Source organism: Somniosus microcephalus, chromosome 27 (genome assembly GCF_052327205.1).
Source record: "Somniosus microcephalus isolate GS21.2 chromosome 27, FLI_Smic_1.0, whole genome shotgun sequence".
Lineage (NCBI taxonomy): Eukaryota > Metazoa > Chordata > Chondrichthyes > Squaliformes > Somniosidae > Somniosus > Somniosus microcephalus.
This window is the reverse complement of record NC_141013.1, coordinates 48,575,194-48,588,576: the sequence shown is the minus strand read 5'-3', so window position 1 is coordinate 48,588,576 and position 13,383 is coordinate 48,575,194. Positions and strand designations below refer to the sequence as shown.

Genomic DNA, 13,383 nt, shown 5'->3' with positions numbered 1-13,383 from the left:
GGAGTGCATGTGCGTAAATGCCCAGAGCATGGTAAGTAAGGTCGGTGAGCTGCAGGCACAAGTAGCCACATGAGAGTTTGATATAGTGACAATAACGGAGACCTGGCTCAAACATGGCAGAGCAATCAGCAATTAATATTCCTGGCTACAATGTATTCAGGAAAAGGTAGGAAAGGAAAGAAAGGAAGAGGGTTGGCAGTATTGGTCAAAGCTACTAGAAAGGGATGATGTACCTGAGGGTTCAAAGACAGAATCTATTTGGTTAGAATTAAGGAACAATAGTGGAGCTGTTACATTGCTGGGTGTATACTACAGGCCACCAAATAGTGGGAAGGAGATAGAGGAGACAATTTGCAGGCAAATTGCAGAAAGATGCAAGAACTTTAGAGTAGTGATAACGGGGGACTTCAAATTATCCAAATATAGACTGAGGAAAATAACAGTGTAAAGGGCAAAGAGGGGGAGGAATTTCTGAAATGTGTACAATAGAACTTTCTAGATCAGTGTATTTCCAGCCCAACGAGGAAGGAAGCAGTAATAACAGAAAATGCTGGAAACACTCAGCAGGCCAGGCAGCATCCGTGGAGAGAGAAACAGAGTTAACGTTTCAGGTCTGGGACCCTTCATCAGAACTGGGAGAAGCTGGAGATGTAACAGATATTAAGCAGGTGCAGAGACAGGGGGGGGGGGGGGTGTTAGGAGGGGAGGAAGGAATAGAAAGAACATCCTGTACTTTTGTAAGAGGCAGGAAAGATAAAATGTTGCAAATGGGAATGGCAAAAATCATACTGCATGAAAAATGGGGGCAGGGATAATTATCTGAAATTGTTGAACTCAATGTTGAGTCCGGCAGGCTGTAAAGTGCCCAATCGAAAGATGAGGTGCTGTTCCTTGAGCTTACGTTGAGCTTCATTGGAACAATGCAATAGGCCGAGGACAGAGAGATCAGAGTGGGAGTGAAGCGGAGAATTAAAGTGACAGGCGACCGGAAGCTCAGGGTCACCCGTACGGACTGAACGGAGGTGTTCCGCAAAGCGGTCGCCCAATCTGCGTTTGGCCTCCCCAATGTAGGAGGAGACCGCATCGTGAGCAGCGAATACAGTATATTAAATTGCAAGAAGTACAAGTAAATCGCTGTTTCACCTGGAAGGGGTGTTTGGGGCCCTGGACAGTGGGAAGGGAGGAGGTAAAAGGGCATGTGTTGCATCTCCTGCGCTTGCACGGGAAGGTGCCAGGTGAAGGAGCAGGGCTGTTGGGGGTGATTGAGGAGTGGACCAGGGTGTCGCGGAGGTAGCGGTCCCTTCGGAATGCTGAAAGGGGAGGTGAGGGGAAGATGTGTTTGGTGGTGGGATCACGCTGGAGGTGGCGGAAATGGCGGAGGATGATCCGTTGAATGTGGAGGCTGGTGGGGTGAAAGGTGAGGACAAGGGGAACCCTATCGTGGTTCTGGGAGGGAGGGGCAGGGGTGAGAGCAGAAGTGCGGGAAATAGAACGGACACGGTCAAGGGCCGTGTCAACCACGGTAGAGGGGAATCCTCGGTTGAGGAAAAAGGAAGACATGTCAGAAGCACTAGTATGGAAGGTGGCATCGTCAGAACAGACGCGGTGGAGATGGAGAAACTGGGAGAAAGGAATAGAGTCCTTACAGGAAGCGGGGTGGGAGGAAGTGTAGTCCAGGTAGCTGTGGGAGTCGGTGGGCTTGTAGTGGATGTTTGTTGAAAGCCGATCGCCAGAAATGGAGACGGAGAAGTCAGGGAAGGGAAGAGTCGGAGATGGACCATGTGAAGGTGAGGGCAGGGTGGAAATTGGAAGTAAAGTGAATGAACTTATCCAGTTCAGGGCGAGAGCAGGAAACGGCACCAATACAGTCATCGATGTACTGGAAAAAGAGGTGAGGGAGGGGACCTGAGTAGGACTGGAACAAAGAATGTTCCACATGTCCCATGAACAGGCAGGCATAGCTAGGGCCCATCCGGGTTCCCATAGCAACATAGGAAGGAAGCAGTGTTGGATCCAGTTCTGGGGAATGAAGTGGGGCAAGTTGAGCATGTTTCAGTGGGAGAGCATTTGGGGAACAGTGATCACAATATCATTAGGTTTAGAGTAGTTATGGAAAGGGACAAGGAATTATCAAGTGTAAAAATACTTAACTGGAGGAGGGCTAATTACAGTGAGTTGAAAGGGGATCTGGCCCAGGTGGATTGGAATCAAAGATTAGCAGGTAAAGCAAATGGGAGGCCTTCAAGGAGGAGATAGTCCGGGTACAGAGTAGACACATTCCCACGAGGGGGCAAGGAAGGGCATCCAAAGCTAGAGCTCCCTGGGTGACTAAAGATATAGAGATTAGAATGAAACAGAAAAAGGAGGCTTATGATAAGTGTTGGTTTTATAATACAGTGGAGAATCAGGCAGAATACAGGAAGTACAGAGGAGAACTAAAAAAGGAAATAACAGCGGCAAAGAGAGAGTATGAGAATAGATTAGCTGGTAACAAAAGGGAACACAAGTCTTTCATAAACATATAAATTGTAGAAGGGTAGTCAAGGGAAGGGTGGGGCCAAATAGGGACCAAAAAGATCTGCCTTCTAAGATCTCCATTTTGGTCCCTGATCGGCCCCACCCTTCCCTTGACTACCCTTTTGCTATTTATATGTTTATGAAAGATTTTTGGGTTTCCTTTTATGTTACCTGCTAATGATGAAAACGTACTTTGTGTCTGTCTTCATTAAAGAAGAGGATGTTGCCAATGTCACAGTAAAGGAGGAGGTAGGAGAGAAATTGGATAGGATAAAAATAAAGAGTAGTTACTTAAAACGTTGGCAGAACTGAAAGTGGATAAGTCACCTGGTCCGGATGAGATGCATCCTTGGTTGCTGAGGGAAGTAAGGGTGGGAATTGCGGAGGCTCTGGTCACAATCTTCCAATCCTCCTTGGCTATGGGAGTTGTGCCAGAGGACTGGAGGATTGAAAATGTTACACCCCTGTTCAAAAAAGGAGAGGGGGATAAACCTGGCAACTATAGGCCAGTCAACCAGAAACTTTGAGATGTTAATCCAGGACTAAATTGATTTGCACTTGGAAAATTATGGGTTATTAAATGAAAGCCAGCATGGATTTGTTAAAGGCAAATAGTGTTTCACTAACTTGATCAAATTCTTTGAGGTAACGGAGAGGATTGATGAGGGTAGTGCATTTGATGATGTGTATATGGACTTTCAAAAGTCATTTGATAAATTACCACGTAATAGACTTTTTGGCAAAATTGAAACCCATGGCAGAGTGGATACGAAATTGACTAACGGACAGAAAGCAGAGAATAGTGATGAATGGTTGTTTTTCAGACTGGAGGGAAGTAAACAGTGGTGTACCCCAGGGGTCGGTGCTCTTTTTGCTGCATATTAATGACCTGGACTTGGGTATACAGGGCATAATTTCAAAATTTGCAGATGAAATTAAGCTTGGAAGGTCATAAACAGTGAGGAGGATAGTAACAGACTTGAGGAGGACATAGACTGGTGAAATGGGCTGATACATGGCAGATGAGATTTAATGCAGAGAAGTGTGAAGTGATTCAATTTGATAGGAAGAATAAGGCAATATATACTAAACTAAATTTTAAAGGGGGTGCAGGAACAGTGAGACGGGGTGGGTGGACGTACACAAGTCTCTGAAGGTGGCAGGACAAGATGAGAAGGCTGTTAAAAAGGCACACGGGATCCTGGGCTTTATAAGTAGAGGCAGAGTACAAAAGCAAGGAAGTTACATTAAACCTTTATAAAACATTGGTTAGGCCTCAGCTGGAGTATTGTGTTGAATTCTGGGTACCACACTTTAGGAAGGATGTCAATACCTTGGAGAGGGTGCAGAGGAGATTGACCAGAATGGTGCCAGGGATGAGGGACTTCAGTTATGTGAAGAGACTGGAGAAGTTGGGGTTGTTCTCCTTGGAGCAGAGACGGTTAAGAGATTTAATAGAAGCGTTCAAAATCATGAATGGTGTTGTTCGAGTAAATAAGGAGAAACTGTTTCCAGTGGCAGAAGGGTTGGTAACCAGAGGACACAGAGTGAAGGTCGTTGCCAAAAGAACCAGAGGCGACATGAGGAATGAGTTAGGTCAAGTGTCAGTAGGTGAACATCTAGGGAACAGTGATCATAGTATCATAAGGTTTAGATTAGCTATGGAAAAGGACAGGGAGCAATCTAGAGTAAAAATGCTTAACTGGAGGAAAGCCAATTTCAGTGGGATGAGAACGGATCTGGCCCGAGTAAATTGGAATGAAAGATTGGCAGGCAGAACTGTAATGGAACAATGAGCTGTCTTTAAAGAGGCAATAGTTCAGGTACAGTTCAGCTACGTTCCCACTAGGGGGAAAGGCAGGACAACTAAAGTCAGGGCTCCCTGGATGACGAAACAGAGAATATGATGAAGCAGAAAAAGAGTGTGTATGACAGATGTCAGGTTCAAATACATCTGAGAATCCGGCTATATATAGAAAGGTCAGAGAAGTGAAAAATAAAATAAAAGGGGCAAAGAGAGTGTATGAGAATAGAATGGCAGCCAACATAAAAGGTAATCCAAAAGTCTTCTACAGGCATATAAATAGCAAAAGGGTAGTAAGAGGAGGAGGGACCAAAAAGGAGACTTATGCATGGAGGCAGAGGGTATGGCTGAGGTACTAAATGAGCACTTTGCATCTGTCTTCACCAAGGAAGAGGATGCTGCCATAGACATAGTGAAGGAGGAGGTAGTGGAGACACTTGATGGGATAAAAATTGATAGAGGTATTAGAAACACTGGCTGTACTTAAAGTAGATAAATTACCAGGAGCGGATGCTGAGGGAATTGAGGGTGGAAATCGCGGAGGTACTGGCCATAATCTTCCAATCCTCCATAGATACGGGGGTGGTGCCAGAGGACTGGAGAATTGCAAATGTTACACCCTTGTTCAAAAAAGGGTGTAAAGATAAACCCAGCAACTACAGGCCAGTCAGTTTAATGTCGGTAGTGGGGAAGCTTTTAGAAACTAGAATCAGGGACAAAATTAATGGTCACTTGGACAAGTGTGGAATAATTAAGGAAAGCCAGCACGGATTTGTTAAAGGCAAATCGTGTTTAACCAACTCGATCGAGTTTTTTGATGAGGTAACAGAGAGGGTTGATGAGGGTAATGTGTTTGATGTAGTGTACATGGATTTCCAAAAGGCATTTGATAAAGTGCCAGCAAAGTTGAAACCCATGGAATAAAAGGGACCGTGGCAGCATGGATACGAAATTGGCTAGGTGACAGGAAAGAGAGAGTAGTGGTGAACGGCTGTTTTTCAGACTGGAGGAAAGTATACAGTGGTGTTCCCCAGGGGTCAGTTCTAGGACCACTGCTTTTCTTGATATATATTAATGACTTGGACGTGGGTGTATGGGACACAATTTGCAGATGACACTAAACTTGGAAGTATAGTGAACAGTGAGGAGGAGAGTGATAGGACTTCAGGACGACATAGACAGGCTGGTGAAATGGGCGATAATGTGGCAGATGAAATTTAATGCAGAAAAGTGTGAAGTGATACGTTTTGGTAGACAAAATGAGGCGAGGACATATAAACTAAATGGTACAATCCTAAAGGGGGTGCACAAACCGAGAGACCTGGGGGTACGTGTGCGCAAATCGTTGAAGGTGGCAGGGCAGGTTGAGAAAGCAGTTAAAAGGCATACGGGATCCTGGGCTTCATAAATAGAGGTATAGAGTACAAAAGTGTGGAAATTATGATGAACCTGTATAAAACACTGGTTCAGCCCCAACTGGAGTATTGTGTCCAATTCTGGGCACCACACTTTAGGAAGGATGTAAAGGCCTTAGAGAGAGTGCAGAAAAGATTTATGAGAATGATTCCAGGGATGAGGGACTTCAGTTATGTTGATAGACTGGAGAAGCTGGGGTTGTTCTCCTTAGAGCAGAGAAGATTGGGAGGAGATTTGATAGAGGTGTTTAAAATCATGAGGGGTCTGGACAGATAGATAGAGGGAAACTGTTCCCATTGGCAGAAGGGTCGAGAATCAGAGGACACAGATTTAAGGTGATTCGCAAAAGAACCAAAGGCGACGTGTTAAAAAAAAAAAAAAAAAAAAAAAAAAAACTTTTTTCCCCCACAGAAACATAGAGGATAGGAGTAGGCCATTCGGCCCCTCGAGCCTGCTCTGCCATTCAATGAGATCATGGCTGATCATCCAAACTCAGTACCCGGTCCCTGCCTTCTCCCCATATCCCTTGATCCCTTTAGCCTTAAGAAATATATCTAACTCCTTCTTGAACATATTTAATGAATTGGCCTCAACTGTCTTCTGTGGTAGAGAATTCCACAGGTTCACCACTCTCTGGGTGAAGAAATTCCTCCTCATCTCAGTCCTAAATGGCTTACCCCTTATCCTTAGATTGTGACCCCTGGTTCTGGACTCCCCTGCCATCGGGAGCAGCCTTCCTGCATCTAGTCTGTCTAGTTCTGTTAGAATTTTAAAAGTTTCAATGAGATCCCCTATCATTCTTCTAAACTCCAGCGAATATAAGACCAATCGACCCAATCTCTCTCCATACGTCATACCTGCCATCCCAGGTATCAGTCTGGTGAATCTTCGCTGCACTCCCTCCATGGTAAGAACATCCTTCCTCAGATAAAACGACCAAAACTGCACACAATACTTGAGGTGTGGTCTCACCAAGGCCCTGTACAACTGCAGCAAGACATCCTTGTTCCTGTACTCGAATCCTCTCGCTATGAAGGCCAGCATACCATTTGCCGCCTTAACCGCCTACTGCACCTGCATGCTTACCTTCAGCGACTGCTGCACAAGGACACCCAGGTCTCGTGGCACTTCCCCTTTTCCCAATCTATTGCTGTTCAGATAATAACCTGCCTTCCTGTTTTTGCCACCAAAGTGGATAACCTCGCATTTCTCCACATTGGGCAGATGCATGGCAGCTGCAGTATAATCGCCCAACCTGTCCAAATCGTACTGGAGTTTCTCGGCATCCTCCTCACAGTACACACGCCCACCCAGCTTTGTGTCGTCTGCAAAATTGGAGATATTACATCTAGTTCCCTCGTCTAGATCATTAATATATATTGTGAATAACTGGGGTCCTAGCACCGATCCCTGCGGTACCCCACTAGTCACTGCCTTCCACTCGGAAAAAGACCCATTTATCCCAACTCTTTGCTTCCTGTCTGCCAACCAGTTTTCTATCCAAGTCAGTACCTTACCCCCAATCCCATGTGCTTTAACTTTGCACGCTAGTCTCTTATGTGGGGCCTTAACGAAAGCCTTCTGAAAGTCCAAATACACCACATCCACTGGTTCTCCCTTATCAAAAAATTCCAGTAGATTAGTCAAGCATGATTTACCTTTTGTAAGTCCAGGTTGACTTTATCCGATCCTGTCACTGTTTTCCAAGTGCTCTGCTATTACATCTTTTATAATGGACTCTAGCATTTTCCCCACTACCGATGTCCGGCTTACTGGTCTATAATTCCCTGTTTTTTCTCTACCACCTTTTTTAAATAGTGGGGTCACATTAGCTACCCTCCAATCCATGGGAACTGTTCCAGAGTCTATCGAATTTTGGAAGATGACCAGCAATGTATCTACTATTTCTAGGGCCACTTCCTTAAGTATCCTAGGATGTAGATTATCAGGCCCTCGGGATTTATCGGCCTTCAATCCCGTCAATTTCCCTAACACCATTTCCTTACAAATACTGATTTCATTCAGTTCCTCCCTCTCATTAGACCCTATATTCCCCAACATCTCGGAGTTTATTTGTGTCCTCCTTTGTGAAGACAGGACCAAACTATGTATTTAATTGGTCTGCCATGTCTTTGTTCCCCATTATAAATTCCCCTGATTCTGACTGCAAGGGACCTACGCTTGACTTTACCAATCTTTTTCTCTTCACAGATCTATAGAAGCTTTTGCAGTCAGTTTTTATGTTCACTGCAAGCTTACTCTCATACTCTATTTTCCCCCTCTTAATTAATCCCTTTGTCCTCCTTTGCTGAATCCTAAACTGCTCCCAATCCTCAGGTGTGCTGCTTTTTCTGGCCAATTTATATGTCCTCTCCTTGGATCTTCTACTATCCCTAATTTCCCTTGTTAGCCAATGTTGAGTCACCCTTTTTGTTTTATTTTTATGCCAAACAGGGATGAACAAATTCTGTAGTTCATCCATGTGATCTTTAAATGTTTGCCATTGCCTATTCGCCGTCAACCCTTTAAGCAACATTCCCCAATCCATCCTAGCCAACTCGCGCCTCATACCATCGTAGTTTCCTTTATTTAAATTCGGTACCCAAGTCTCTGAATCAGCTACTTCACTCTCCATCTTAATGAAGAATTCTATCAAATTGTGATCGCTCCTCCCCAAGGGGCCTCACACAACAAGATTGCTAATTAACCCTTTCTCATTACATAATACCCGTCTAAGATGGCCTGGTCTCTAGTTGGTTCCTCGACATATTGGTCCAGGAAACCATCCCGTATACACTCTAGGAATTCTTCTTCCACAGCATTGTTACTAATTTGGTTAGCCCAATCTATATGTAGATTAAAGTCACCCATGATAACTGCTGTGCCCTTATTGCACGCATCTCTAATTTCCCGTTTAATCATCCCCAACCTCAGCATTTCTGTTTGGGGGTCTGCCTCATGGTATTTCTCAGCTCTACCCATACAGATTCCACATCATCAGAGCCAATATCCTTCCTTACTATTGTGTTAATCTCCTCTTTAACCAGCAATGCTACCCCCACCGCCTTTTCCTTTTTACTTGTCCTTCCTGAATATTGAATACCCCTGGATGTTGAATTCCCAACCTTGGTCACCCTGGAGCCATGTCTCTGTAATCCCAATTATATCATATCCGTTTACATCTATTTGCGCAGCTAATTCATCCACCTTATTACGAATGCTCCTCGCATTAAGACACAAAGCCTTCAGGCTTGTTTTTTTAACACTTAGACCTTTTGGAATTACTGTTTACTGCGGCCGTGTTTGATTTACACCCTTGATTTCTCTGACTTCCACTTTTGCTTTTCTCCTTCCTGTCTTTTGCTTCTATCCTTGCTTCCCTTTCCTCTGTCTCCCTGCACAGGTTCCCAACCCCCTGCCATTTTAGTTTAAACCCTCCCCAACAGCACTAGCAAACACTCCCCCTAGGACATCAGTCCCGGTCATGCCCAGGTGCAAACCATCCAGTTTGTACTGGTCCCACCTCCCCCAGAACCGCTTCCAATGTCCCAGGAATTTGAATCCCTCCCCCTTGCACCATTCCTCTAGCCACATATTCATCTGAAATATCCTTCTATTTCTACTCTGACTAGCACGTGGCACTGGTAGCAATCCTGAGATTACTACCTTTGAGGTCCTATTTTTTAATTTACCTCCTAACTCCCTATATTCAGCTTTTAGGACCTCATCCTGTTTTTTACCTATATCGTTGGTACCTATATGCACCACGACAACTGGCTGTTCACCCTCCCCCTCCAGAATGCCCTGCAGCCACTCCGAGACATCCTTCACCCTAGCACCAGGGAGGCAACACCCCATCCTGGAGTCTCGTTTGCAGCCGCAGAAATGCCTATCTATTCCCCTTACAATAGAATCCCCTATCACTATAGCGCTCCCGCTCTTTTTCCTCCCGTCCCGTGCAGCAGAACCACCCATGGTGCCAGGAAGTTGGTTGCTGCTGCCTTCCCCCGATAAGCCATCCTCCCCAACAATATCCAAAGCGGTATATCTGTTTGAGAGGGGGATGGCCACAGGGCACCCCTGCACTACCTGCCTGCGCCTACTACTCTGCCTGGCGGTCACCCATTCCCTTCCTGCCTGTGCAGCCTTTACCTGCGGTGTGACCAACTGATTAAACGTGATATCCACGACGTCCTCAGCATCGCGAATGCTCCAGTATTTATCCATTCGCAGCTCCGGCGCCGCAATGCGGTCTGCCAGTAGCTGCAGCTGGATACACTTCCTGCACACATGGTCGTCAGGGACACAGGAAGTGTCCCTGATTTCCCACATAGTGCAGGAGGAGCATGCCACAGGGCTGAGCTTTGTTGCCATGACTTACCCTTTAATTAAATTAAATCAATACCACCAATTATACTACAATTAAATGATATACTCAAGGGCCCTTGTTTCCTAGCGCTACACAACAGAGACCATAGAAACTATAACCACAAAATTAAGACCTTCTAAACTTTATAAACTATGAACCTTAACTGTCATCTATAGAGTGGGTGAGTACTTATACTAATCAGCTGCTTCCTCCTGCCCGCGTCACGTTTTTGAATCATGACGTGGCTCTGGAACACCGCCGCCAGTCTGGAAGATTGGTAAGCCTGTGTAAAAAAGCCCGCGAAAGTGAGTTTAAATACTCACTGAACCTCTGCTCTCACCGCTCTCAACACTGGCCTGTCGCAGTGAGTGGAAAAAATCTGGAATGCACTTCCTGAAAGGGTGGTAGAGGCAGACTCAATCTTATCTTTCAAAAGGGAGTTGGATAAGTATCTGATGGAAAGAAATTTGCAGGGCTACGGGGAAAGGGCCGGGGAGTGGGACTAGCTGAGAGTCGGGACGGGCCGAAATGCCTTTTTCCGTGCTGTAACCATTCTGTCATTCTATGAAACAGTTGTTATCATCTGGAATGCGCTGCCTGACAGGGTGGTGGAAGCAGATTCAATAGTAACTTTCAAAGGGGGATTGGATAAATACTTCAAGGGGAAAAATTTGCAGGGCTATTGAAAAGAGCAGGGGAGTGGGACTAATTGGATAGGTCTTTCAAAGAGCTGGCACAGGCACGATGGACTGAATGGCCTCCTGTGCTGTATTTCTATGATCTTGGGGAGTCATGATAGTCATAGAGTTTTACAGCACAGAAAGAGGCCCTTCGGCCCATCGTGTCTGCGCCGCCCATCCATCCCTGTCCAGTCTAATCCCATTTTCCAGCATTTGGTCCATAGCCTTGTATGCAGTGGCATTTCAAGTGCTCATCCAAATGCTTCTTGAATGCTGTGAGGGTTCCTGCCTCTACCACCCTTTCTGGCAGTGAGTTCCAGATTCCAACCACCCTCTGGGTGGAAAAAGTTCCTCCTCAAATCCCCTCTAAATCTCCTGCCACTTACCCTGAATCTATGCCCCCTTGTTATTGACCCCCCTACTAAGGGGAAAAGTTCCTCTTTATCTACCCTATCTATGCCCCTCATCATTTTGTACACCTCAATCAGGTCCCCCCTCAGCCTTCTTTGCTCCAAGGAAAACAACCCCAGCCTGTTTAGTCTTTCTTCATAGCTGAGGCGCTCCATCCCAGGTAACATCCTGGTGAATCTTCTCTGCACCCTCTCCAAAGCAATCACATCCTTCCTATAGTGTGGCGACCAGAACTGCACACAGTACTCCAGCTGTGGCCTCACCAGCGTTTTGTACAGCTCCATCATAACCTCCCTGCTCTTATATTCTATGCCTCGGCTAATGAAGGCAAGTATCCCATATGCCTTTTTAACCACCTTATCTACCTGATCCGCTGCCTTCAGGGATCTATGTACATGTACACCAAGGTCCCTCTGACCCTCTGTACTTCCTAGGGTCCTACCACTCATTGTGTATTCCCTTGCCTTATTTGTCCGTCCAAAATGCATCACCTCGCACTTTTCAGGGTTAAATTCCATTTGCCACTTTTCCGCCCATCTGACCAACCTGTTTATATCGTCCTGTAGCCTGAGGCTTTCCTCCTCGCTATTTACCACTCCGCCAATTTTCGTGTTCCCAGGTTTTCTGTTGAAGCAAAGCAAGAGCTGGAGGCCCCACGGCGTCCCTTGCCTCCCGCCGCAGTCACTCCCAACATGTGATTTCCAAGTGAACGGAGGATGAGCAGCACCCTGTCCCGCCGATCGGGCAGCCAATACCGATGATGTGTCTGCCTTTTCCTCACCATGGCAACCAGCAAGTTTTGCCTGATTAATTGAACTAAGGTTGTCCCGATTGGGCTCTGTCTTTGAAGGATTGATCTAAACCGAGCTGGGTCAAGCTGCCCCCGAGTCAGGAACTTTGACTATATTAAATCAACTTTTAACTTCCATTCGCCGGGTTCTTTTCTCTGCTCTTTGAGGTGGAATTTGCATCCTGCTCTGACTGGCCCACGTCAACTCATTGTTCTGGTGCAAATGTTAAGTCTGATTTAAGAAACTTGTCCAAACAAAAGTGATTAATAAAAATGGATAAATGTTTGAATTGAGTAGTTTTAATCTTTGAATGAATATAAACAGCAGCAAGTGAAATACTTTAGATAAATGGTTTGTTCCATTGTGATTTTCCAGGTCCTACAGATGATGTTGAGGAGGAAGAAATGGAGGAGGATCCGGTTACCAATGGCAACTAACGTTTCCCTCTGTTAAAGTTCCTTGTTTCACGGGCTCCAGTTTGGAGAGAACACCTCAGAGTTTTAGTGAAGTGCTGAGTATTGAGCTTTGTTGTCTGTGGTGATTGGTCAGTGGGTGCACTCTGGTCTCAACTGGAGCCTGTTTGAGTTTCTGCATCTGGTTCCTGTCCGGCTGGTAACGGTACAGACTCCTGTGCCCACTGCCCGCACCAGTCAGTATTCACTGCAGTAAATATTGGTTTGTGTTTGCATTTACACCCTAACCAAGCGGTAACTTCACTTCAGCAACTGTCTTCATTATCATGTTCAGACTGTAAAGTGTAAATGTTTGTTTGCCAGAGAGTTTTGATAATAAACATTTTTAAAATTCCGATAGTCTATTGTCAGTCTGACTGTATTTAAAATAAAAACAGAAAATGCTGGAAATACTCAGCAGGTCAGTCAGCATCTGTGGAGAGAGAGTGTTGACGTTTCAGGTTGATGACCTTTCGTCTGAATTGAAAACCGGTTTTAAGCAAGTACAGGGGTAGGGAAAGGGGGAGGAAAGAACAAAAGGGAAGGGCTGTGATAGGGTGGAAGGCGGGAGAGATTAAATGACAAAAGGGATGATGGTGTAAGGCAAAAGGGGGTGATAATAGGACAAGTAAAAAAGCAAAAGATGGGTCTAGAAGAGCTGTAAATGGCAACAGCAGAATCGTTACCACCAGCTGCTGTCCGAAAAAATGCGGTGGTTGTGGTCTGAAATTGTTGAACTCAATATTGAGGCCGGAAGGCTGTAAAGTGCCTTATCAAAAAATGATGTGCTGTTCCTCAAGCTTCCGTTGAGCTTCATTAGAGCAGTGTAGGAGGTGGGAGTGGAGCGGAGCATTAAAATGACACGCAACCGGTAGCTCAGGATTACTCTTGTGAACTGAACGAAGGTGTTCAGCAAAACAATCACCAAATCTGAGTTTGATCT

The 13,383-nt window shown here is 45.5% G+C and overlaps 1 protein-coding gene across 1 annotated transcript in view; it reads left to right on the top strand.

The window, feature by feature from the left end:
* The window catches only part of snrpa1 (small nuclear ribonucleoprotein polypeptide A'), a 41,649-nt gene extending 28,849 nt beyond the window's left edge, over nt 1–12,800 (top strand). The window contains exon 9 of the mRNA XM_085968934.1: nt 12,364–12,800. Within this exon, the coding sequence (XP_085825060.1) occupies nt 12,364–12,425 (62 nt within the window). The 3' untranslated portion in view covers nt 12,426–12,800. The remainder of the gene's footprint in view (nt 1–12,363) is intronic.
* The last annotated feature ends 583 nt before the right edge of the window (nt 12,801–13,383 follow it).